Genomic DNA, 24805 nt, shown 5'->3' with positions numbered 1-24805 from the left:
ATTTTCACAGGAAACGTGCTGCATGTGAAGGGGCCAATTTTGTGCACCCGCTACTTATTTTTGAGCGGAACAAGTTTAGCGTGAGGTTGATAAACAACAAACCAACGAGCGAGTCAATTTTGTTGTTGCTGGATTTGACATTTTGTTGTGTCTACAAACATTCAATGCAGGGATGTTGTAAACATTTTGAGAAATCTCCACTTTCTACACCCAGGGTTGAAACAACTGTGCCGCACGACGAATTTCACCTCAAATTCCAAAATTTTCAAAAAATTGTAAGAAAATCAGGAGTGCATACAAAAAATATCTGAAAGCGCCAATAATCATTAAAAAGTATCGCCTTTCGAAGAAAAATATAAAAATTAGGGGTAAGGTCTGACGGAAATGGTCTAATAGACTTGCTGTACTGCAAATGCATAGTTTGCAACCGTTTGTTTGTGCTAATACAACTGTTATTGTGAGAAAAGAAATTTTTCGGCTAATAAGATTTCGCCTTCTTCGGTTGTTAGTCCTTAAACGACTATTTGTTTACAAACATTGAGTTGTCAGTGGGAACCACTTCCTGTGGGAACCAGAGATGTTTGTTCGTTATTTTCCAATGGGATAGTATTGACGGTGTCAGGAGGCTGATTCATGCGATCTAAATATTGCTCTGGCTGAAATGAAACATGTATGCTAAATATTTGGGATACTTACTGTTATTTCAATGTCTCTGACGCACAATTTACTTTTTCATGTTTTTATTCATCTCGAACTATACAAATCATCGTAAGTAGAATATAATATTTAAGCACCAATGTACGAAGTGCAGTGTTGTAAATATTCTATGAGATTAATGTAATTGGTAACAAATCAAGATATAAACTTCAGATCATTTTTAACAGTCAACTAAAAATATTCAATAACCACTCTTTCCAAAAACATTGCAAACTTAAACTATTGCACACAATTCATCGTAGCTTTTCAACCGGACCGTTTCCATCAGTTGACTAAACTTGGTTAGCGAGCAAGGATGCTCACAGTTCGGTATTGTTATCTCCTTCGGGTACTTGTCCTCACTATTGAAATAGTAAACGATTTTAACCTCGAAATCATCGTCATATGTGATGCTATGGTGCAGCTCGAATACGATCGCAGCCGAAAAATCCGGCTTTCCTGTGGTTTGATCTATCACGTTTAGCGTCCGCATCAGGTTCACCAACGTTACATCATGTGCCGAGTAAATGAAGATGGATCGCTCTGGCATCAGGATGCCCGATCGCTTGCGAATCATATTGTCCAATAATTCATTAAGGATGGCCCCGCCTTTCACCTTCTTCATCAACGGAGTTTCAGTAAAAATGGCTAAACTACGCTCTGCTAGCGGGAGCATTTTATCGGGAAAAATGTTTTCGGTCCAGTCAGGAAGTTCTAGACCGGCGTTCTTCTCGATCTCCAGTGTGTTATAGAGCAGTTCCACGTCTAAGATAGTGCTTATGTTTTGTCCGGTTGACTGAGTCAGTGTCCTATAAAGAGCGGCATTTTTTTCGTTCAAATCACGAATATCTTTTGGTGGGTAGCCCATTAAGCGTTGAAGTGATTGTTCGTACCGGGGACAAGGTTTCTTCTGTGCCATGATCTGTTCAATAAATATGAGAATATATAAAATAAATACCAGGTCAAAACTAAACTCTCCATATCTGAAAAATAATTAACTTGAGACTACTGGTGGTAAGCTCCATCGAAGTTAATACGCCAATCGCGTATTATCCTCGATTTTACTAAAAAACTTTTATTTTTAATTTACATTAATTTATAAATATTTGATCCAGTTATATTGATTAAAAATTTTTCTGGATCAAATATTCATAAATTAATGTAAATTAAAATAAAAGTTTGTTATAGTAAAATCGAGGATAATACGCGATCGGCGTATTAACTTCGATGGAGCTTTTCACCATAAGAGTATTCACCTAAGTCTGCAAGAGAGCATTCAAAAATTACTCCTTACAAGGATACGTGTATTGAGCTGAGACAAGATTCACTAATGGTGGTAAGCTCCATGGAAGTTAATACGCCAATCGCGTATGAACCGATGCACGAGTTCACTATTTGACATTTGAGCGGTGCCATGTTATTTACTTGACTATGGCAACGAGTAAATACGGCACCGCTCAAACGTCAAATTAATGGGTTTATGGACAAAAGGTCGAAAGACAAAAGGTCGAAAGGACAAAAGGTCGAAAATGGTTTGCTTGGTGGGAAATTTTTCCTTCTTTGAAAATACATTTTCGACCTTTTGTCCCTAATTTTTTGTTCTTCGACCTTTTGTCCTTTCGACCTTTTGTCCTTTCGGCCTTTTGTCCCTTCGACCATTTGTCTTTCGACCTTTTGTCATAGATTCAAATTAATGAACTCGTGCATTGGTCCATTATCCTCGATTTTACTATAGTAAAATCGAGGATAATACGCGATTGGCGTATTAACTTCGATGGAGCTTACCACCATAAGAGGAAAAAAATGGACGTCATATGCAGCTAGATTCCGCTGCCACGTCAGCCTGTCGTTTTTATGACTGAAAAGGTGAAAAGTATTGTATAGCGCACTTCACCCCTGATTGGGTTCTTAACGATAATTAACCGTTAACCCCAAATTGGACTGTCACAAAAGTTGTAGAATGCAGAAAAAGCACAGACGCTTGCATCGTTTTTGTTTGCGTTTGACGTTTACACACTACCGCCATCTGTTGGCCCGTCGGCCAAATACACTAATTTTAGCATTGGGCGTACATGTTCTCGTGACTATGATTTTGATCGAGATTTGTTCTAAGAGTTACGTCTGTTTGTCTGTGGAAAAAGTGTGATAAAAGTGCACGTTTGCATCGGATCGTTTCGACGTATTTGGTGCACTTATTCCTTGAACTACACTCAGAAACACGGGTAAACACAGAATTACTAAATTTTAGTAAATAATGACTATTTGCTGTCTGCCTGTCTTTTATTATGTAGAGATTTTTACTCCTGATTGTCAATTCGCCTGAGTTAAAGCATCGCTAAGCTTCAACCCAGTCGAAATGACAGTTCGTGTAAATATTCACAGCAGAATGAAAGAGAGGCCGATAGAAAATAGTCCTTAATGCATAAACTTTAGTAATTCTGTGACTATTTTTATTTCTGAGTGAGAATGATCGAGTTGAAGTGGGCTCAACAGTGTCTTGCAAAGTCAATATTCACCAATTTCGATGTGCCCTTTTGAACTGTTTGTACAGAACTATACTTGTACAAGGAACCAACGGATGCTACTTGGGATTAGTAACACCCTCAGGATCTAAAAAAGATCAATATAGGAAAAAGTACATTTTTTATAAATTCTATAATAGTAATAGCAAAAAACTTTCAGGACCAGACAGAATTTGTGTTCGCACAGTACGAGGGTACGATGCACACTGGATCACAGAAATACTCAAAATCAAAATAGGAATCCAACATGCTGGAAAAAGAACTTGAGCTAAGGAGCCTCCAAATTATATTGCAATTTAACCAGAATCTAAGAAGGGAATCTAACAGATGCTAGGAATTTTATGATTCCTAGTTTGATTTCTGTAATCTCATGATCTATTCATACTATACAGATTTAAAACAAAACTTACAAAATACGTTCAAAAGTAGTACGTACTACATGTTCGAAAGGTTTTTTTATTTATACCAAATGTGTAGCAAATTTTGTGGATTTTGTTTTCGAGGTAGATGCTACAAGTATTTAAGTTAAGCGTTTTTTATTCATACCACCCATTATGTCGAAATCAGTCATAGAGATGCTTAAAAACGAATTACTCTGACGCGAAGTGAACGTAAATTGCAATAGGGTCCTAAACTGCCCATAACTGCAAAACAGTCACATTCGACATTTTTGACAAAATGGAGTTAATACCATGGAGAGTCATCAAATGATAAATACTTTCGATCAACTTACTGAAATCTGTGAGATTGTTCTAAAAAATTCGGAAAAAATACCAAGTTGCTTTGTCACATTGGTAATTATAACCGCATAACAGTCACATTGAGATTATACATGGGCCTAGTAATGTGATAGCAATGAAATTTCTATCAGAATTATTTTCTAACAATTCACCTAGTATGCGATATGAGTTGTACAAAATATCAGCCTCAAATAAGCACTTTTGAGTTCCTGGTAATTTTTAGAATTTTTAGTTTCCTCCCTTACTGCCATAAAATGCACATTTGGTATTCCATTTACTCAATGCCTACTTTTGTCGACCCGCATAGCAAAATACAGTTTGTCTTACTTTAAGAACAATAAACATCTTATAACGGGTACGGGTAATGTATCAGAAATAGTTGCTTTTATGTATAACCATATGGACTTCAAAGCTGTTCACCATTTCAAACAGTATGACTAACCCATACCTATCAGTAACAATATATGATACTGCTCTGATATTGTTAAATTATATGGGAATGGATTCAAGCAAGATATGGTGGAAACATTACGCCACCATTCGGCAAATTGTTTTTGTTTTAATTTGTGCAACACACTCACACATTTGCATTTGACAATATTGAACTACATTTTAACAGTTCGACAAATAGTTACATTTTGTTGGTATTTGTGAGCGACAATCTAGCGTTGAGTGTAGAAAAAAATCGCCGTCGGATTGCCGTCGAAGGATAACAGTCGAGTTAAACTGAAATTATATTTACAAAACAGCAATTCACATCAAAAAATGACAACTGCGATCGACCCAGTAAGTACATTTATTTCCCAATCTGTTGGATGTTTGGTTCAAACCCAATCCCCGTAGGAACTGCGCACCAAAATCGATGCCGCTTGCCGGATGGAGGAGGAATTCACCAAACTGTACAACGAAAAAGTAGCCAAGAAGTGACATCAGATGACCCGGCTCTACATGGACAACGGTTTGCTGGTGTGGAACGGAAATGGTGCCAACGGGAAGGACAACATCCAGAAGTACTTCCAGGAACTGCCCCGCTTCGAATACATTATGAGCACCCTGAATATAATTGAATCATCGCAGGGCTGGTAGCGGATCTGGTTTTCTATTTCAATTCGAGTCTTTAAAAAGTGCAAAATTAAATGCAAATTCCTCGAGAAAAAGCCTCAAGAATTATTCTAGTGCTTGCTCCAGACATTACAGCTTGAATTCTTTCAAGGATTCCTACTGGGATCACCCCAGAAATTCGTCTAGAGATTTCTCAACCAATTCTCCCTGAAATTGATTTGGCGATTCTTCAAATGATGTTTCTCTAGAATTTTCTCCTGGAAATGCTTGAGCGCTTCAACGCTACTACCTCCTGTAATTCGCTAAGAGATTATCTCTATTTTTTCCAAAGACCAGAATTCTAGTTATGTTTCTACTAATCATTCAACCGAATTCTCCAGTTGTTACTCTGTCAAGCTAGAGCCTCAGGAGTTTAGTTGGATTGCTGTCGAATAAAAGTTCAAGCTACAGCAGCGTTCCAATATTAGACGGATACTGATGTGAATCTGAAGATATAATGGAAATGTTAACAAGTAATTATAAAAATGTAATAAAAAACAGATATTAAATAAGGATGGGGACTGGAACAATCATTTTTTGCATTGATTGTATTACTGTATCTTTCAAAAGAAACTATGAAACAAGGAATACCTGTGCTTTAATAATGTACAACTGAAGTCAGTTATTTAAGGAACTATGATGATTTGAGTAAATAGTTGATCAAGTTGAAACATTATTTTTCTCTTCATGTATTAATTTGTTTCATCATTTCTTATTTAATGAATTCAATTCAAATATTTGATTCTTATGGTATAACACTTACATACCAGTATGGGATAGGGTGAAAATACAATAAAGCACCGTAATCCAATAATTATGCATACGTTATTTATTTCCCTTAGAAACATATGGTTCAAAATTTATCAAAACTATTTGGCTTACATTAATTTTGCCAGAAAATGAACAGTATATCTACCTTTTGGGAAACTGTTGATGAGAAATTTTGTTCGAGAAAATCGACGTTTTCAAATGGTTACATAACTTAACCGCCTATTCCCCACATTGTGATTTTCCTATTTACCGTTTGTCGAATTGTTAAAAACGTTTCGGGTATGGTGGATATATTGTTATTTTTCATTGTAACCAAAATGTTTCAGATATTGTTGCAAATTGTTGTGGACCTTTCGAGAAACTGATATAGTAATCGGGGAGTCGTGAGTTCGATTCTCACTGAGAAGACGTGTAACTTTTTCGCAAATCTTCACATCAATTTGTCCATCTAATCCAATTGCAAATTATATGTAATGTTTAGCTTTTCGGTAGATTTTATGTTTATTTTAAATTTTGTCACACCCCTTGGCTTAAACTCAAATTTTGGGTGTATTTTGTTTTCCGTGTCCCTTCCGAAATGTCAGATAGGAACAACCCCAGTGTTAAAACTAAAACCCTTGTGGTGTTTTTGTCGACTAAGCGAACGTCAAACATGATCAAAAGTGTCAAGGTTCATTTATGGACCCAATTTTTAAATTTAAGTTTAAACATGATACAGCCGTTATTTGAGCGGGAAAAATTGCTAAAGTAGTTGCAGTAACATGCTCTTTTGTATTAATAAATAAAAACAAGAATCCATTAAACATTTTAGGACCCTATTCATTACTCTGCAGACATTTTTTGTTGGTTTTCATGCATTTCTAGTTTTTGTATATCATGTGAAGACTATTCAGTTGACAATTGAATAACTGTCTACAATAGAGCGCTGCATATGACGAGCCTAACCCCACTTATTTGACAGCTGCTGGTCCTGTTGTTTACGTTTCGGACTTAGTCGCTTTTTCCATCATTTTTTCATCTTCGCATTTCTATCACCAGCATGCTGATGGTGACAATTTTCCACGGTAGGAAGATAAAATAATACGATCCGTGGGTATCTGCAGTGGATTTGACCTCTCCTCGCAGCAAACTTTCACGAAATTAAGAATGATTCCAAAAAAAATACTAAGTCCAAACTGTAAACAACAGGACCAGTACCTGTCAAAATTGATGCGTGACGTCACAGTGCAGTGGGCAATACTTGGGTAAATTCTTCTATAGGGCTCTGCACAAAAATCTCTCTCCCTCTCTCTCTTTCACTCTATCTTGAAATTTGTAAACAACAAGGCCAGTAAACGTCAAAATCCCATACAAAATCAAAAGAGTGCGGAGGCCAATGAGAATATATATCAAGGTGTGGAAGAAGAAGCAATGGCTGTGTATTAGTAAAGAGAAAAAACGTAAACAAAAATAACTACGTCACTAATTTACATGACTTCTTATGGGAGCTCGCTCGCTTGTAGTTGTAAAACATTTAGCACCGTACACGGATGTTACGCACACTAAATGTCATTTCCTCACCTCGGTATATATTCTCATTGTGCGGAGGCCTATAGAGCTTAGTGACATTTGAACACACGTAGACTAGCATACGCTCGTCATACACAGTTTCTTATATCGTCATACACAGTTTCATAAAAACCACAAAAATCCGAATGCAACTCTGTCACAGCGACCGGTGCCGCTTAAAGTACCCTAGCCCAAACTAACAGGAGTGCCAACCGGCACATCAGGATTGATACCAGTGAGATCCTGATTATGGCATACTGGTCGCGATACAAACGGACAAGGCATGGAATTACGAGTAGGAGTGCTTCGAGCACATTGGGACCAACGCCAGTACGGCCCCAATTATGTATACTGGCAGCGCACGACAAAGGACAAGTAACGGTATATGTACTGGATAATATGCTTTGAGGCTGACAGCGGCGACATTCTACTCCCTTAGTAGGGTCGGGTGACACTGGCCCGAAACGGCGAGTGGGTTAATGGCGCAGGCTGCCCCCGTCCCGTAAAACCGTGGCAGGCCTTAGAGTACGTTCCAAATCCGTCGCCTGGTTGTTCCAACTGGGCGGGAGTAGGCTCAGATGCCATTACCTGACCTGCGCCGATCTGGCTCTGAACATAGTACCTCATAAAGGACTATGTCAACCCTAGCATGGCCTCCCTGCTTGCATAGATAACCATGGGATCATAAAGGCGACTATTCCAGCGGAGATGGATAGCGGCTCTTAGGGGGACCCATAAGAGATGATCAACCAAAACAAACAACCAGCGGAATGTGAAGGAGAGGCTTCTGGACCTATCAGTAACCGGCTAAGGTTCCCGCCAAGGAAGGAGGCGACCAACTTTATTGAAAACAGTGTGGGCAAAAGCCTAGATACTGTGACGACGGCAGGCACTGGCCGCTCCAGTGCAACATGTGTGGTGACCGATGGCCCGGGACTAATCGAGGCCATGGATCGCAATAGGGAGTACCTCCCTAAAATGCAGGTAGCTGCTGAGCAACTTGATGTCATCATCGAGTATGTTAAGAGCAAAACAAATATCAGCAAAGACTTGAAAACAAGTCTACTGAAATTGCGACAATCAGTCCTAGCTGCAAAGCAGGACTACGAGAAAGCCAAGGAACAACTTGGCAAGGTAGAAGGCCAAAAAGACACTAGGTCGTGTCAGACCGAAGTGTTTTCCTTCACAGGCAACGCGAATATATCTGATGATATTATTCGATATGCGATGCGGAAGAGGGAAGCTTCCGGGGATGAATACGTGGCGAAAAGACGTATGGTTGCTAAGGGAAAAGTGACCTACGCGGCCGTCCTCCAGAGCGGAAAAGCTGGCACGAGCCAAGCACCGCGATCAAGAGGACATGGCAACAAAGGAGAGGCCAACACCAAGCCTAAGGCCAAGAAAGCCAAGAAAAAGGAGCCACGGGTTAACCGGAACCAGGCAGTGCATCCACAGGAACCACGGGCGCAAGGCAACAGCAACCCGTGGATACGAGTTGGAAATAAGAAAAAACAGAGGAAACCGAAAACGGAGCCCAAGGAGAGCGCTAAACCGAAAACAGCGAAACGTAGGAATTTAGGCGAAGCCCTCGTTATCAAAACGGAGGAAGCAAAATACGCCGAGGTTCTGAAGGCGATGCGAAGCACAGAGAAGCTATCGCCATTGGGCGCAGACGTGCGAAGCATAAGGCGAACTAGGATTGGTGAAATGATCCTAGTCTTAAAGAAGGACGCCAAGGAAAAGGGTGCAGTCTATAAGCAACTGGCACAAGAAGTACTTGGTGACGAGGTTGATGTAAGATCCCTTACTGCTGAAGCGACTCTCCAGTGTAAAAATCTGGATGAGGTCACCGATGCAGCGGAGGTCTCGGCTGCCCTCAAAGAGCAGTGTGACATCGACATAGCCAGTAAGGCCATCCACCTTAGAAAGGGCCCGCAGGGCACCCAGGTGGCGGCGATCAGGCTGCCGGTCGCAGAGGCCAACAAAGCGAAGAACTTGGGCATACTCAAGGTAGGCTGGTCGGTTTGCCGGCTGAGCATACAACAGCCTCCTGAAGTTTGCTTCAAGTGTTTCGGGAAGGGCCATAAGTCGTGGAATTGCAATGGTCCCGACAGAAGTAAGATGTGCAGAAAATGCGGCGCTGAAGGCCATAGGGCAAGCGATTGTAAGCAAATCGCTAAGTGCCTAATATGTGTCGACAGAGCAGACAACGGACACTTAACGGGCGGACCCAAATGTCCGGGCACAAGCGGAGTATCAAAGCAGCCAAAACGGAAGTAACACAGTTAAATTTAAACCACTGTGATGCAGCCCAGCAGCTGCTTTGGCAGTCAGTCTCGGAAACCAAGACTGACGTGGTGTTACTATCGGACCCATACCGCATACCAGCCAACAACGGGAACTGGGTGGCGGATAGGTCTCAACAGTTAGCAGCTATAGGGACGACAGGACGATACCCAATCCAAGAAGTAGTCTCTAGCTCAAATGACGGTTTTGCGATAGCAAAAATCAACGGCGTGTTCTATTGCAGTTGTTACGCGCCCCCAAGGTGGTCGATTGAGGAATTTTCCCACATGGTCGACAGGATGATAGCCGAACTAGCTAATCGGCAGCCAGTAGTGATAGCTGGCGACTTTAATGCATGGGCAGTGGAGTGGGGTAGCCGCTGCACCAATCAAAGAGGCCAACTATTGCTGGAATCCCTGGCCGCTTTAAATGTAGAGCTGGCAAATGTGGGTACAGTGAGTACCTTCCGCAGAAATGGTGCAGAATCGATTATCGACGTGACGTTTTGTAGTCCTAACCTTTTAGGTACCATGAACTGGCGCGTTGATGACGGTTATACTCATAGCGATCATCAATCGATTCGCTATAGTATAATACCAGGCGGGCGGAAGGCAGCGCGATGTAACTCGACCCAAGCCCGAGGATGGAAAACAGCGCGCTTCGACGGCGAAGTATTCACTGAAGCCCTGAGGCGCGAACGGAACACTCTGGACCTAAACGGTGAAGAGCTAGTTGCTGTGATATCACGAGCGTGTGATGCTTCCATGCCGAGAAAAGCCCCTCCTAGAGAGAACAGGCCGCCGGTGTATTGGTGGTGCGAATCAATTGCAAATCTTCGAGCAATCTGCCTTCGGGCTAGACGAAGAATGCAACGCGCACGCACAGAAGCACAAAGAGAGGAACGCGGTGCAGCATTCAGAGAGGCAAAAATGGCTCTCAAAAAGGAAATCAAGAGTCGGAAACGGGCATGCTTTGAAAGCCTATGCGAGAGTGCCAATTCTAGTCCATGGGGTGACGCCTACAGAGTGGTAATGGCTAAGACCAAAGGAGCCATAACGCCCCAAGAGAAATCGCCCGAGTTGCTGCGATCGATAATCGATGTACTCTTCCCGCACCATCCCATAAGCCCATGGCCCCCAGCGCCGTATGCGGCAGATGAAGGAGAAGAAGTGGCGAGAGTGACGAACGAAGAGCTGGCAGAAGTCGTGAAATCATTCGCGTCAAACAAGGCACCGGGACCCGATGGTATCCCGAATGTTGCCTTAAAAGCGGCAGTGAACACGGATCCGGACATGTTCAGAGCCACGATGCAACGCTGCATTGATCAAGGAATCTTCCCGGATGTATGGAAGCGACAGAAATTGGTGCTACTATCAAAGGCGGGGAAACCACCAGGTGACCCGTCGGCGTATAGACCTATCTGTCTACTAGATACGACGGGCAAGTTATTGGAGAGGTTGATTCTCAACAGACTAGTACCGTATACGGAGAGTGCGGACGGCCTGTCCAACAACCAGTTTGGATTCAGAAAAGGTAAATCTACTCTGGACGCCATCCAGTCGGTCGTTCAAACAACTGAGGTGGCAATCGAGCATAAAAGGAGCGGCATCCGTTACTGCGCGGTTGTCACTCTGGATGTGAAGAATGCGTTCAACAGCGCAAGCTGGGAAGCAATAGCACACGCGCTTCACCGCCTCAAGGTACCGGTGCAGTTGTGTAAGCTTCTAGAAAGCTATTTTGATGGTAGGATTCTACTGTATGACACAGAGGAGGGGCAGAAAAGCGTTCGAATTACCGCGGGAGTACCTCAAGGTTCAATCCTGGGCCCGCTGTTATGGAATGCGATGTACGATGACGTACTGAGGCTGCCCCTTCCGACGGGTGTTAAGATTGTTGGCTTCGCCGACGATATCACCCTAGTGGTCTATGGTGAATCGATGGAGGAAGTAGAGTTGACAGCAGCGCACTCTATTTCCCTGGTTGAGGAATGGATGAAGTCTAGGAAACTAGGACTGGCCCGTCACAAGACTGAGGTGGTGGTGGTCAACAACCGCAAGTCCGAGCAACGGGCGCTTATCTCGGTAGGTGATTGCACTATAGAGTCCAAACGATCCCTTAGGCATCTTGGGGTAATGATTGATGACAAGCTGAGCTTCGCTAGCCACGTTGAATATGCCTGTAAAAGGGCATCTACGGCTATAGCGGCGCTTTCGAGGATGATGTCTAACAGCTCTGCTGTAATTGCCAGCAAGCGCAAGCTGCTAGCAAGCGTGGCGCTATCCATACTAAGGTATGGAGGACCAATCTGGTCAAAAGCGCTTATAACGAGAAAAAACCTAAAGCGGTTGGAAAGCACGTACAGGATAATGTGCTTAAGAGTAGCAAGTGCATACCGGACGGTATCTAAAGAGGCCGTGTGCATCATAGCCGGGATGACGCCCATCGGGCTCATCATCAAGGAAGATGCTCAATGCTTCAACCAAAGGGGTACCAGAGGAGTCCGCGACACGTGTAAAGAGGAAACGCTCAGAAGCTGGCAGCAGGAAAGGGATAACTCCACTAAGGGTAGATGGACCCATCGGCTAATACCAAATGTGTCAGATTGGTATGGTAGAAGCCATGGGGAAGTGAACTTCCACCTGACGCAGTTTCTGTCAGGACATGGTTGCTATAGACAGTACCTGCATAGGTTCGGGCACTCAGAATCTCCTGCGTGCCCCAATTGTGCTGGTGTAGAGGAAACAGCGGAGCATGTCGTGTTCGATTGCCCCCGTTTCATTGTTGTGAGAGGTCGCATGCTCACTACATGCGGAGGGGACACGTCCCCCGACAATATTATAGAGAGAATGTGTGCGGATGCCGAGTGCTGGAATGCAGTAACTACGGCTGTCACTCACATTATGTTAGAATTGCAGCGTCTATGGCGCGCCGACCAAGAGTTGGCTGCAGAGGATTAGCCCTGCCGAGGCTGGTCCCTTGTAACATTGTTTAAGTCGGCTAGGAGAAGCAGTTTGCCTAGGCTACTTCTGCTACACGTGTTGTGCTATATGCACTGGTCCCTTCCCGAAGAAATACCGTAAGGTGGTTCCGGGGAGATGAGGGTCTGAGTCCAAGGGTCATGTCGATGCACTGTTCACCACTTGAGCAATTCTAAATGAATTGCTCAAGCACAGTGCATAGGCTGGTTTTAGCGGGTCGTCGTTGGTGCGTCATCCCCGCATTCCCTGAGTTATCTTCTCAGGGGATCTGTTTGCAGATTTCCCCCTTGTAAAAAACAAAAAAAAAAAACACAGTTTGTTTTTGTTTTCCTCAAAGAAACTTGCACACGCTTTCCAGACTCACCAAAATGCATATGGAAATATTACCCAATTTGAAAAATTTAAACCCGTTTTCTGCGTGTTTTTCGAGACTGAGTGCATATTGTTTTCCTCTAAGGTTCACAACTACATCTACACTAGGGTACCCATACCATTGGGCGTGAAAACCACTATAGTGGTTTCTGCGCTCGTGTGCATACTGTAACGTGTATAGTAGTGTTACCAACACTACTTAAATAGTGCTGGTAGAAAATATAAACAATGAACATTTGTTCCCAGCAAAATCAAACGGCAGTATTTTCCACCCAGCGCATGTGCTCGTGACACCGCTCGGCGAGAGCTCAATGCATTCCATGAAATGAAATCTGGGATTCTTCCTAGGAAATAATAGAAGAGACAGCAACTGGATTTTGATCATTATTTACCAATCTAAACTAGCTGTGTTTTCTTCTTAAATTTTCGAAATTAGAGTCGAACAAAAAAGGTTTTCTAATTTATTTTGACTGATAAAATTAACGAACTCAATATTTTCGTAAAGTTGGCGCCATTGTGTCGAGTTTAGTATACGACACTAAAGACGGCCTTCTGTTGGGGTCGGAAAACGCATATCTGTCAAAGGATACTAACTCTAGTTTGTGTATCTACCATTCTGAGACGAGACTCGCGAAGACGGTCTTCTTTTTCTGTGATTGCTGAGTTTTTTTTCTTATTCCACTTTGTGTTTATACCAACTATGCGCATGCTGTTCAAATCCTCACATGAACCTCTCAGCAAAAAATGATTGAGTTTGCATCACATCGAATCATAAATAGCCGTTTGAGTGAAATTTCATGCCAGCCAACGTAGCAGACATCAGAAATAATTAATCTTCTGCTTAGATTTACCAGCAACTTTAGAAAAAACTGCTCCACCGACAGAGGTTTTAAATAACAGTTTACTTTGAACACAATACTTTTCACTTTTTCAGCCATAAAAACGGTGGGTTGCATTTGACGTTTCGTGAGAGGGGAATCTGGGCTGCATATGACGTTGATATTTTTCCTCTTCGCGAGTCTCTCTCAGCTACCATTCAATCGAATCCTATTCGATCGAATCCATGGCGCAAGCCCGCTTGATTTTGCTGGCGAAATCGGAAATACGTAACGATTCTCGGTCGAAAGTGTAATTGAACGCAAACAAGAACAAAGGTGAATTGCTTAGGGGCGATCCATTAATTACGTAAGACAATTTTCAGGGTTTTTCAACCCACCCTCCCCCCATGGTAATATTTTTTGTATGAAATTTAAAAATAAATTGTATGGCGCGTAAGAAATCCCAAACCCCCCTCCCCCCATAAACCCTTACATAATTAATGGACAGCCCCTTAGTAGTGTTGACTGGCACAGAACCATGGTCGGAATGATGAGAAAAAATATTTGATAAGGGGGAAGTCCTCTATGGCCGGACAGCCTCTATGCCCGGACAGTTTGAATTTTCCAAAAACGAATAATGATATTAAGATTTTAGTATTCCAGGATTGAGCTTGAGCTTGATTGGCCGCCCGTGGATGCTACTCCAGTATCGCCAGATCAGCTGCACTTACACAAGGAACCAACCGAATGACTGCTTGGGACTAACAGGCATCCTCAGTGTATAAGTGCTGATGATCTTCTATTTTTAGCGACAATGGTGCCTGCCACGTCAGAATGCAGACCAATGTGGGGAAGGGGGAGGAATTGATGATGCATTAACTGGCTCCCACGTAGACCGTATATACCACTGCATCTACGCCAGTTCATGCGGGAGTGTATGGATGGGGGGAAAGGCATGGCAGAGAGGTTTGCTTTTGTGGTTAGCAGACTGCTTATGTATCAGGCGTAAGGAAAGGCATGCGCGTGGAAGAATGGAAGCGTTAGGGAAACGGTTTCTTGTCCGTCTCTGGTTCTAGCGTTTGCTATGAACGAATAGTTTGAGTGTGATAGATTTAGAATGGAAGATAGAAGCAAGTGAGAGATATACAACTACAAAGTATGAGGAAAAGGACGGACCTGGGATTGAACCCATGACCTTCTGCTTATGACGCAGAAGCGGTAGCCATTAGACCACCAACCCCGTCAATATTAAGAGCCAGTTCGCGAGAGCCGCAACCCCCTTTCCAAGGGAAGTTGTATTGATGTTCACCGATCAGGCTGAAATTTTCAGGGATCGTTATTCTATATAAAAGAGGATGTTTTGCAAAATATTAGATTTTTATATTAGGGGGAAGTGGGACAAAGACGGGGTTGGTGGTCTGATGGCTACCGCTTCTGCTTCATATGCAGAAGGTCATGGGTTCAATCCCAGGCCCGTCCCTTTCCTCGTACTTTGTAGTTGGTATATCTCTCACTTGCTTCTATCTTCCATTCTAAATATATCACACTCAAACTATTCGTTCATAGCAAACGCTAGAACCAGAGACGGACAAGAAACCGTTTCCCTAACGCTTCCATTCTTCCACGCGCATGCCTTTCCTTACGCCTGATACATAGGCAGTCTGCTAACCACAAAAGCAAACCTCTCTGCCATGCCTTTCCCCCCATCCATACACTCCCGGTCTACGTGGGAGTCAGTTCAATGCATCATCAATTCCTCCCCCTTCCCCTCATTGGTCCGCATTCTGACGTGGCAGGTGCCATTGTTGCCTAAAAATAGAAGATCACCAGCACTTATGCACTGAGGATGCCTGTTAGTCCCAAGCAGTCATTCGGTTGGTTCCTTGTGTAAGTGCAGCTGATCTGGCGATACTGGAGTGCATCCACGGGCGGCCAATCAAGCTCAAGCTCAAGCTCAAGGGGGAAGTGGGACAAAATGACCCCCAATGATTTCATGTCACTAAACATGCAAAATCACAAAAACTGATATAACTTTAGTAAAAGTGCACGGATTATGTTCAAATTTGGCATGATTACTCTACGCCATATAAACTTTAAGATAAGCATGGTATATGAATTTTGAAAGAACTTCAAATCGAGAAAAACAAGTTTTTTATAAAAATTTCAGTGATTTTAAAACCGATTTTTTTCTTACCAACCGAACTAGGTCAAAAAACTAAATATGACGTTTTGTAGGGCAACTCATGGGCTTTCATTTGAGGTATGATTCAGACATGCCGTTTCAAAAAATTTGGAAAAAATTTTTTTTTTCGGCTAGTGTCTTGAACTTGGGCCATTTTGCGAGTACCGCAACCTCCTTGCCCAGAGAGGTTGTATTGATGTTCTCCGATCGAGCTGAAATTTACAGGAGTTGATTTCCTATATAGAAGAATATATACCGCAAAATTTCAGATTTTTATATTAGGGGTAAGTGGTATAAAATAACCACTAATGATTTTTTTTAAATATAAAATCAATTAAACTGCTTATAGCTATAGTAAAAATGTACGGATTTATATGAAATTTGGTATGTTTACTTTACGTTATAGAACATGAAAATAAACATGGTGTTTGAATAAAAAAAACGTTTTTTTGTATAATAAGATTTTTTTCAAATCGACTTTTTTTTTGTCAACCTAACTAGGTCAAAAAATTAAATATGAAGTTTTGCAGGGCAACTCAGGGGCTTTCATTTGCGGTGTACCGTGGTGAATAATAATCCGGACGGTATGAGCAGCGTATGGAGGCCTCTTGTCGGTAGTGGTAATACCGATTATATCATACCGTGTTGCCGCTGCCACATCTGTAAGAAATGTTACTTCCTTGTAAAAGTGATTATGTGGATAACAATAAGGCATTGTGCTAATGTTTTCGTTAGCAGCCTCGGCGGTTTAGTAATAAACGTAGTTTCATCTCACGCTGTTTGGTTGGGAATCAACTATCGCATTTTTTTTTGGGTAATGTTTTGATAGGATCGATTGGGAGGGCCACATGAGTGTGTACCTTATATGATGATATGTGTGCTAGAGATCATTTTACCGTGTACCCCCGCTAATTTGAACGGTACCTCATGCAAACCATCGGGGTTCATTTTTAATTTGAACATCTAGTCACCCTAGAATCGTGTTTCTGGTAACCTTTTTCACTGTTTTGTTTTGATTTTGCGTTCCATTCCACAGCGTTCCATTTCACTTTACTCCGTTCCATGAGCTAAATGACGTTTAAACCATTTTTAATCTGAACGACGTGCAAATTAGCGGGGTACAAATTAAAAAGTGTTCAGATTAAATGTGGTCAAACCAACGGAGGTACCCGGTATAAATAATTGAGTTTAGCTTAGTTTAGACTGACTGCACATATGGCTGCTATGAGGCACTGTACTGTTTATATCTTGAATGGAATTTTGACTTTTACTAGCCTTGATGTTTAAAAAATTCACGAAAGAGTGAAAGGGAGAGGAAGATTGTTAAAAATTGCATTTTTCACGAAAATGGTGTATTTTTACAATAGTAAACATATTTTTCAGTAAAATCCGTTTATACGTTACAGTAGTTCTTGTGATTTTGTGTATTTTCCGACACATAAATATTGGGGGTCATTTTGACTCACTTTTTCCTTATGAAAAGTATAGTTCTGCCAAATAGGTTTCTTTTTGAATAGTAATAAACACATCTTGCAAAACTATAGATTATTATGAGATAGTTGACAAGGTATAAATTTTTGTTGTTGTTGCTTGATGAGGGGGACTTTAACCCGAGAGTCATTTGCCCTTAAAACTATAAATTGTGCTAATTGTAACTTGGTTACCTGATTAAGAGAAAAAAAAAACTACTAATTGTACTTTAAGACTACACTTTTTGCAAAAGAAAAAATAAAATACTAAAATCACTAGTAAGGCGAGCAAATACCTTTAAACTCTAATATGTTGCTTATCTTGACAGATAGGTCTATTTCGTCTGCGACTTACAGACTTCTTCAGTGTCGAGTACTCGTATACACTGTATTTACAAGTAGATGAATAACAGAATTTATTACTATACCATTTAATTCCACTATAGTTTGTTTCTTTTGACAGATACGCGTATTTCGACCTCAACTGTAAGGCCGTCTTCAGTGTCGTGTACTAGACTCGACTTATTATTATTATTTACAGCATATTTTTGCAATGTGGTGTGACTAAGCTTTTGAACTATAACTTTGTATATTATTATGTTACAATCACTATATAAAAATCATATTTTTCATTCAATAAAGTTGTATATACGTTGTAGGTGTATTCATCGACACTATCAATAATATAAGTTCACCACGGAGAAGGAGGGACGGACCTGGTGTAGTGGTTAGAACACACGCTTCTCGCGCCGAGGACCTGGGATCGAATTCCATCCCCGAGATAGTCACTAATAATTTCAGTGACGACTTCCTTCGGAAGAGAAGTAAAGCCGTTGGTCCCGAGATGAACTAGCCCAGGGCTAAAAATCTCGTTAATAAAGAAAGAAACAAAAACACGGAGAATAGAAGTCCGTCTGGAGTAACTTTTTTGTTTTTGTAAATTAGTTGTCAATGGTAACTGAATTATATATGCGTTTAAATTGATCATTTTATTATGTATTATTTTGTTATATATATATATATATATATATATATATATATATATATATATATATATATATATATATATATATATATATATATATATATATATATATATATATATATATATATATATATATATATATATATATATATATATATATATATATATATATATATATATATATATATATATATATATATATATATATATATATATATATATATATATATATATATATATATATATATATATATATATATATATATATATATATATATATATATATATATATATATATATATATATATATATATATTATATTTTATTCATGTTTATATCAAGGAAAGAATTGAACTAAACATATTAACCTTCAATTAAGCATTTTATTGGTAAATATTATTGTGTATTTCTTTCACCACTGGACTGCGAAGTGCGGCCTCATAAGTGCGAAAAGTGAATAAAAGTGCGGGAATGCATCGAATCACGTTGATGTCTTCAGAGCACTTATTCTCTGATTTATAAGGAATAAGTCCCCCACTTTTATTGGCGTTTCCGCACTTATAAAAACTTCTGCGATAGTCCAGTGGTGAAGAAATGCTCAATATCAGAGTGTCCGTCCGAACTTTGATTCACCACGGTACACCGTGAATGAAAGCTCTTGAGTTGTGCTACAAAACTTCATAAAGTAGTTTCTCGATTTTATCACTGCTCGTTTTAATATCGCTTCATTATATCACTCTAGATTTTAAAATTGTTTTCTGTTCGATTTTATCACGGCACAATAATTGTATGAATTTCATACATTTTACATTGATAAATTATTCCAAACAACCAACAAATATCTTTTTGATCCATCTCTTACGTGCTTTTCATCTCATTCGCTCTAGTTGCAGAACTTTGAGCTCAAATTTCGATGAAAATTATATGGCAGAAACAACATTTCATTATATCACGTTTCAATATATCACGCCAAATTTTTTTGGATCCGTATTATATCACGAGAAATTACTGTATTCAGTTTTATTAACCTAGTTCGGTTGACAAAATATAAGTCGATTTGAATAAAAAACTAATTTTGTAAAACAAACAGCTTTTTCCGATTTGAAACATTTTTTTAATCAAAATACCATGTTAATTTTGAAGTTCATAGAACGTTACTTTACGTTATTTTATACAAATTCGTGCATTTTTACTATTGCTATAAGCAGTTTAATTGATATTGTATTTGAGAAAATATCATTAGTGGTTATTTTATACCACTTACCCCTAATATAAAAATCTGAAATTTTGCGGTATATATTCTTCTATATAGAAAATCAACTCCTGTAAATTTCAGCTCGATCGGAGAACATCAATACAACCTCTCTGGGCAAGGAGGTTGCGGTACTCGCAAAATGGCTCAAGTTCAAGGCACTAGCCCGAAAAAAATTTTTTTTCGAAATTTTTTGAAACGGCATGTCTGGATCATACCGCAAATGAAAGCCCATGAGTTGCCCTACAAAACGTCATATTTAGTTTTTTGACCTAGTTCGGTTGGTAAGAAAAAAATCGGTTTGAAAATCACTGAAATTTTTATAAAAAACTTGTTTTTCTCGATTTGAAGTTCTTTCAAAATTCATATACCATGCTTATCTTAAAGTTTATATGGTGTAGAGTAATCATGCCAAATTTGAACATAATCCGTGCACTTTTACTAAAGTTATATCAGTTTTTGTGATTTTGCATGTTTAGTGACATGAAATCATTGGGGGTCATTTTGTCCCACTTCCCCCTAATATAAAAATCTAACATTTTGCAAAACATCCTCTTTTATATAGAATAACGATCCCTGAAAATTTCAGCCTGATCGGAGAACATCGATACAAGATGGGGTTGCGGCTCTCGCGAACTGGCTCTTAAGATTTTAGTATTCCAGGATTATACCAAAACACGTTTTTGCAGTGTATACAAACTATGACGTTTTTATGTCCAAACGTAACCAAACAGTAGCTGTTAAAAGTTTCACTCTGATACAATCTACCAAAAAATGTGAAGCGATAAAATTTCATACAAGTGTAACCACAAATGTTGCTTATAATTTAAGCTGAATTGTCTCCGTACGTTGACTTCAGTAAGTTTTGCATCAATCACAATGCAAATTTATTAGAAAATGTAGAATTTCAAAGAAAAGCAACCTTTTTTGTAAGCCATTACAAGTCCTCTATGGCCGGACACCTTCTGTCCACTATGACCGGACAGTGAAAATGTTAACCTTATAACTGGGATCTAAATTATAGTTCGCTTTTTCATAAATGAAAGGTACAACAAACAAAAAATGATCTCGCTAATATGCTTCATACGCTGTACATCATGCAAAGATTGAACCCACAAGGCATGTGCTGACATACGAAGCACCCCTTGGCCTATCTGTGGGTTTGGTGTAAACTTTGATGGTGAAAATCATAGCACATCATAGTGTCCGAGCATAAAGGACATAGTGTCCGGCCATAGAGGACACATTTCAGTGCACACCATTTTTAGTACATAATTTAATCCATCATAAAAATGAATTGTAAATGTTTATTTTCATCCTCATGTGAGTTTTAACCTAAAATAATGTGATTTTTTATTCTATACAAAAATTCACGGTAAAACTAATGTAGATTTTGAAATATTACCAAAAAAAAACAAAAGAGTCTGGGCATAGAGGACATCCCCTATTGTTATAAAGACAGCAATTCACTATATGTCGACCGAAAGCCATCAGCTTATAGACATGCAAATATTAACGGGACCGATTTCAGGACATACATCGGTGATGCTAAGGCTCATTTTTCAATCGCCTGTATTTCTGTTCGAATATAATTATCCGAATGGATCTGTGTTCTATACATGATAAATTTAAGAATAGTATAGCCTTCTGAAGAAAAATTGTACGAAGTTTATCACATTCAGCAGATCCAAACGACACGTGCGGCCTGCGGGCCGAAATTTGGTCACCACGGGCATACATATTGTTGAACCCAACATGGCGCCCAACGTAGGTTCAATTTTATTTGAAACATGGGGCCTCACTTTGTAACAACTTTCAGTGGAAAGATCAACAAGATTTTTAAAGCATTTGACTACTATGGTGCAACCTAGTTCTTGTGAAGACCTAATCAAAATCAAAAGTGCCTGATACAGCAGCTTACACCTACCGTATCCCGATCCCTAGGTATTGTATTGATTGCAGCCGGTTGCCACGGGATAGGCAAAGGGTTTGTATTTTCCAGGGGTGGTAAAAAGCCAGCCAAGAAACTTTGAGCGCTCATTATACATCGTTCGGCGTAGCTGCTGACGACATACATGTGATCTTTGGAGTAGAGTCCATTCGGAGGTAGCAAACGATAGTAGCGAGGTCGTAGATTTTTTCCAAGGTTGTACATTTGTTGGGAACCTTTCTGTGGATTAAAATTGTATAAATTTAAAAAAATACCTTAAGCAAAACTTATAACGTGTTACCTCCGACAGAGCTCCTAGACCGCCAGTCCATTGGTGGTTACGATATGGATCGTTGGGATAAAATTCTGTTGGTGAACGATCACCATGTCGAAACATGACCGCAATCATTCGTAAGGTACGAAAGCCTTCATCATCAGTACTATCACCGAAAACCAAATAAGCAAGCATCACCGATAGGCAGATGCTTCCAAAGAAGAACACCGACACGGTCATACCTCGTTTACCTTTTTGACAACAGTCCCAACCCATGACTGATTATTCCCGCAGCTCACACTCTACTGTATCATCCACAACTGCACTCTTCGTCGATCTATTCTTATACCTCCAAATTAAGTCTCGATATGGGTATGGTAAACTGTTTTACATAATTAGGCATCACAGCTTTTCAAACGACAATCTTAGCGACAATTAAAACACCAGATTTGATAACTGCTTTCATTTTCTACCATTCTGTTTTCATTCGTCTATCCCTCTCTGAAATGTAAGTTATAATTAATGTTTGGAAATAAAAATAAATATCAGATTATAAATACACTATCATTCCAACAAGTTAGATGCCTAACTAAACAGCTGAGCAGTGAAGATCGGAATGGGTTCTTCAAATATAATAAGGGACCGTTCAAATATTACGTAACGCTTTAGGGGGAGGGAGGGGGTCTAACATAGTGTTACGGTCCATACAAAAATTTAAAATTTTCCATACAAACGCTGTTACGTGGGGGTGGGAGGGGGTCTAAAATGGATCATTGAAGGTAGTTTTTTCCAGTGCTCATCGCATCAAAACAAAGGCGCCACTTTATATGGGATTAAACATTGTGACAGCATTGCTGTTCTGTCAAACACACAAGGCTACGGTGGCGCTATCTATGCTTTCCATAGCGGCCGTTTTGGTTATTTTAATGATCCATTGACAAATTTTGCGTTACGTAATATTTGAATGAACCCATACCTACACCGACACAAAGTACAAAAAAGTGATATGGTAGCTTGTTACGTAGATTCACTCTCTTTCGAGTGCTGCTAGTGGGCATGAATCTGAGCAATGTTTGAGTATAGAAATCAGGAGAGACCGAAATTTACTGAAATGAACATTGAAAGGCTATTGCCGTCACATGTTTACAAAACAAACAGATAATGTTTGCTCCATTGATAAATGTTTGAGGTACGGTATGAGCCTCTGTACGCGCCATAAATTCTTTTGTTCTGATGACTTTTACTGTGCGCCGTGTGTTGGTGCTGTCTCGCTCTCTCTCACGGGCAACTTGAAAACAGGGCGCACAGTAAAAGTCAAACGTTTTATAGCATGCATACACGGAGACGGAATTCAACTCAATTTTGGGTTGTTTCAACGCAATTCCGTAGTTGAGCCCAATAACTCAATTTTGGCTAAATTTCCAACGTCCCCACTAGGTAGTTTGGCTTTATTTCCATTAGAAATATATACTCAATTTTGGGTTGATTTAACGCAAAATTGAGTTCTTTCGACCCAAACATAAGAAAAGTTGCATTTACCCAAATTTGGCTTATTGGGCCAAAGTACCCCCATTGGGTAGATGCAGCTCTCTCTATTTTTAACAACATTCGTGTGGGAGAAAGAGAAAACCGAGAGAATTTGGGTTGAAACTATAATCGGTATACTTAATTTTGGGTAAACTAAACTCAAAAATTAGGTAAAAATATTTCTCCGTGTAGGCTCATACTCCACTGCACTGTGACGTCACGCAACAATTTTGACAGGTACTGGTCCTGTTATTTACAGTTTGGACTTAGTACTTTTTTCGAATCATTTTTAATTTCGTGAAAGTTTGCTGCGAGGAGAGGTCAGATCCACTGCCGATACCCACGGATCGTATTATTCTATCTTCCTACCGTGGAAAATCGTCACCATCAGTATGCTGGTGATAGAAATGCGAAGATGAAAAAATGATGGAAAGTCCGAAACGTAAACAACAGGACCAGCACTGCCCATAACTGCGTATTTGTAACATTCGACAAAAGTAGGCATTGAGTAAATTGAATACCAAGTGTGCATTTCATGGCAGTATGGGAGGAAACTAAAATTTCAAAATATTACCAGGAACTCAAAAGTGCTTATTTGAGGCTGATATTTTGTACAACTCATATCGCATACTAGGTGAATAGTCAGAAAATAATTCTGATACAAATTTCATTGCTATTACATTATGAGACTCATTTATAATCTCAATGTGACTGTTATGCGGTTATAATTACCAATGTGACAAAACAACTTGGAATTTTTCTCGAATTTTCTAGAACAATCTCACAGATTTAATTAAGTTGATCGAAGTATTTATCATTAAATGACTCTCCATGGTATTAACTCCAATTTGTCAAAAATGTCGAATGTGACTGTTATGCAGTTATGGGCAGAGCAGCTGTCAAATAAGTGAGGTTAGGCTCGTCATATGCAGCGCTCTATAATGCTGACAGTCACATACATGCAACGTCCAGGGTGGGTGTACGGCTGTCAACTACAAACAAAGCTCGCCTAACAATCATCTCTCGGGCGGGCCGTCCCAAACAGCATCATCTCTCACGCGGGCCGACCCAAACAGCACTGGTCGAACGCGGGCCATGCCAGGCAGCAAATGCTGATGCATTTCAACACTCAAACAGCGGGTTGCTTAGCAGCGTTGTGAGCCAAACGAATACACCCACAAAACATGAACGGTAGGTGCATCTCGTTGCGTATACCCCCCCTGGCAACGTCCGAATATTCGCGACTACACTCTGAAAAAAATCTAAACTATATAGTTTAAAAGTCACTCAAATTCTCTATTCGCCTGGTTGGGTCTAGACCACGTATAGGTGCATACCTGAGAGAGACTCGCGA

General features: G+C 40.1%; 1 protein-coding gene across 1 annotated transcript; it reads right to left on the bottom strand.

Annotated features, from left to right (window-relative positions):
* Positions 1 to 723: 723 nt before the first annotated feature.
* LOC5566404 (lysosomal acid phosphatase) lies at positions 724 to 22555 on the bottom strand. Its single transcript, XM_021857321.1, has 4 exons — positions 22485 to 22555; positions 21952 to 22425; positions 21648 to 21890; positions 724 to 1618 (listed from the first exon to the last, which is right to left on the bottom strand). Exons 2-4 carry the CDS (start codon positions 22198 to 22200, stop codon positions 932 to 934), a joined length of 1179 nt encoding a protein of 392 aa, XP_021713013.1. The 5' UTR covers positions 22201 to 22425; positions 22485 to 22555; the 3' UTR covers positions 724 to 931.
* Between the last annotated feature and the right edge of the window lie 2250 nt (positions 22556 to 24805).

Source organism: Aedes aegypti, chromosome 1 (genome assembly GCF_002204515.2).
Source record: "Aedes aegypti strain LVP_AGWG chromosome 1, AaegL5.0 Primary Assembly, whole genome shotgun sequence".
Taxonomy (NCBI): domain Eukaryota; kingdom Metazoa; phylum Arthropoda; class Insecta; order Diptera; family Culicidae; genus Aedes; species Aedes aegypti.
Note: the sequence above shows the minus strand (reverse complement) of the source record. Positions and strands in the feature narration are given on the sequence as shown.

Bases quoted from the DNA above. Each gene is read 5' to 3' on its own strand.
- LOC5566404 (XM_021857321.1), bottom strand. From the start codon at position 22,200: ATGGGTTGGGACTGTTGTCAAAAAGGTAAACGAGGTATGACCGTGTCG. The intron at 21,891-21,951 runs GTAACACGTTAT...TTTAATCCACAG, and splicing joins GTCTAGGAGCTCTGTCGGAG to AAAGGTTCCCAACAAATGTA. The intron at 1,619-21,647 runs GTAGGTGTAAGC...TTTATTGAACAG, and splicing joins TACCTAGGGATCGGGATACG to ATCATGGCACAGAAGAAACC.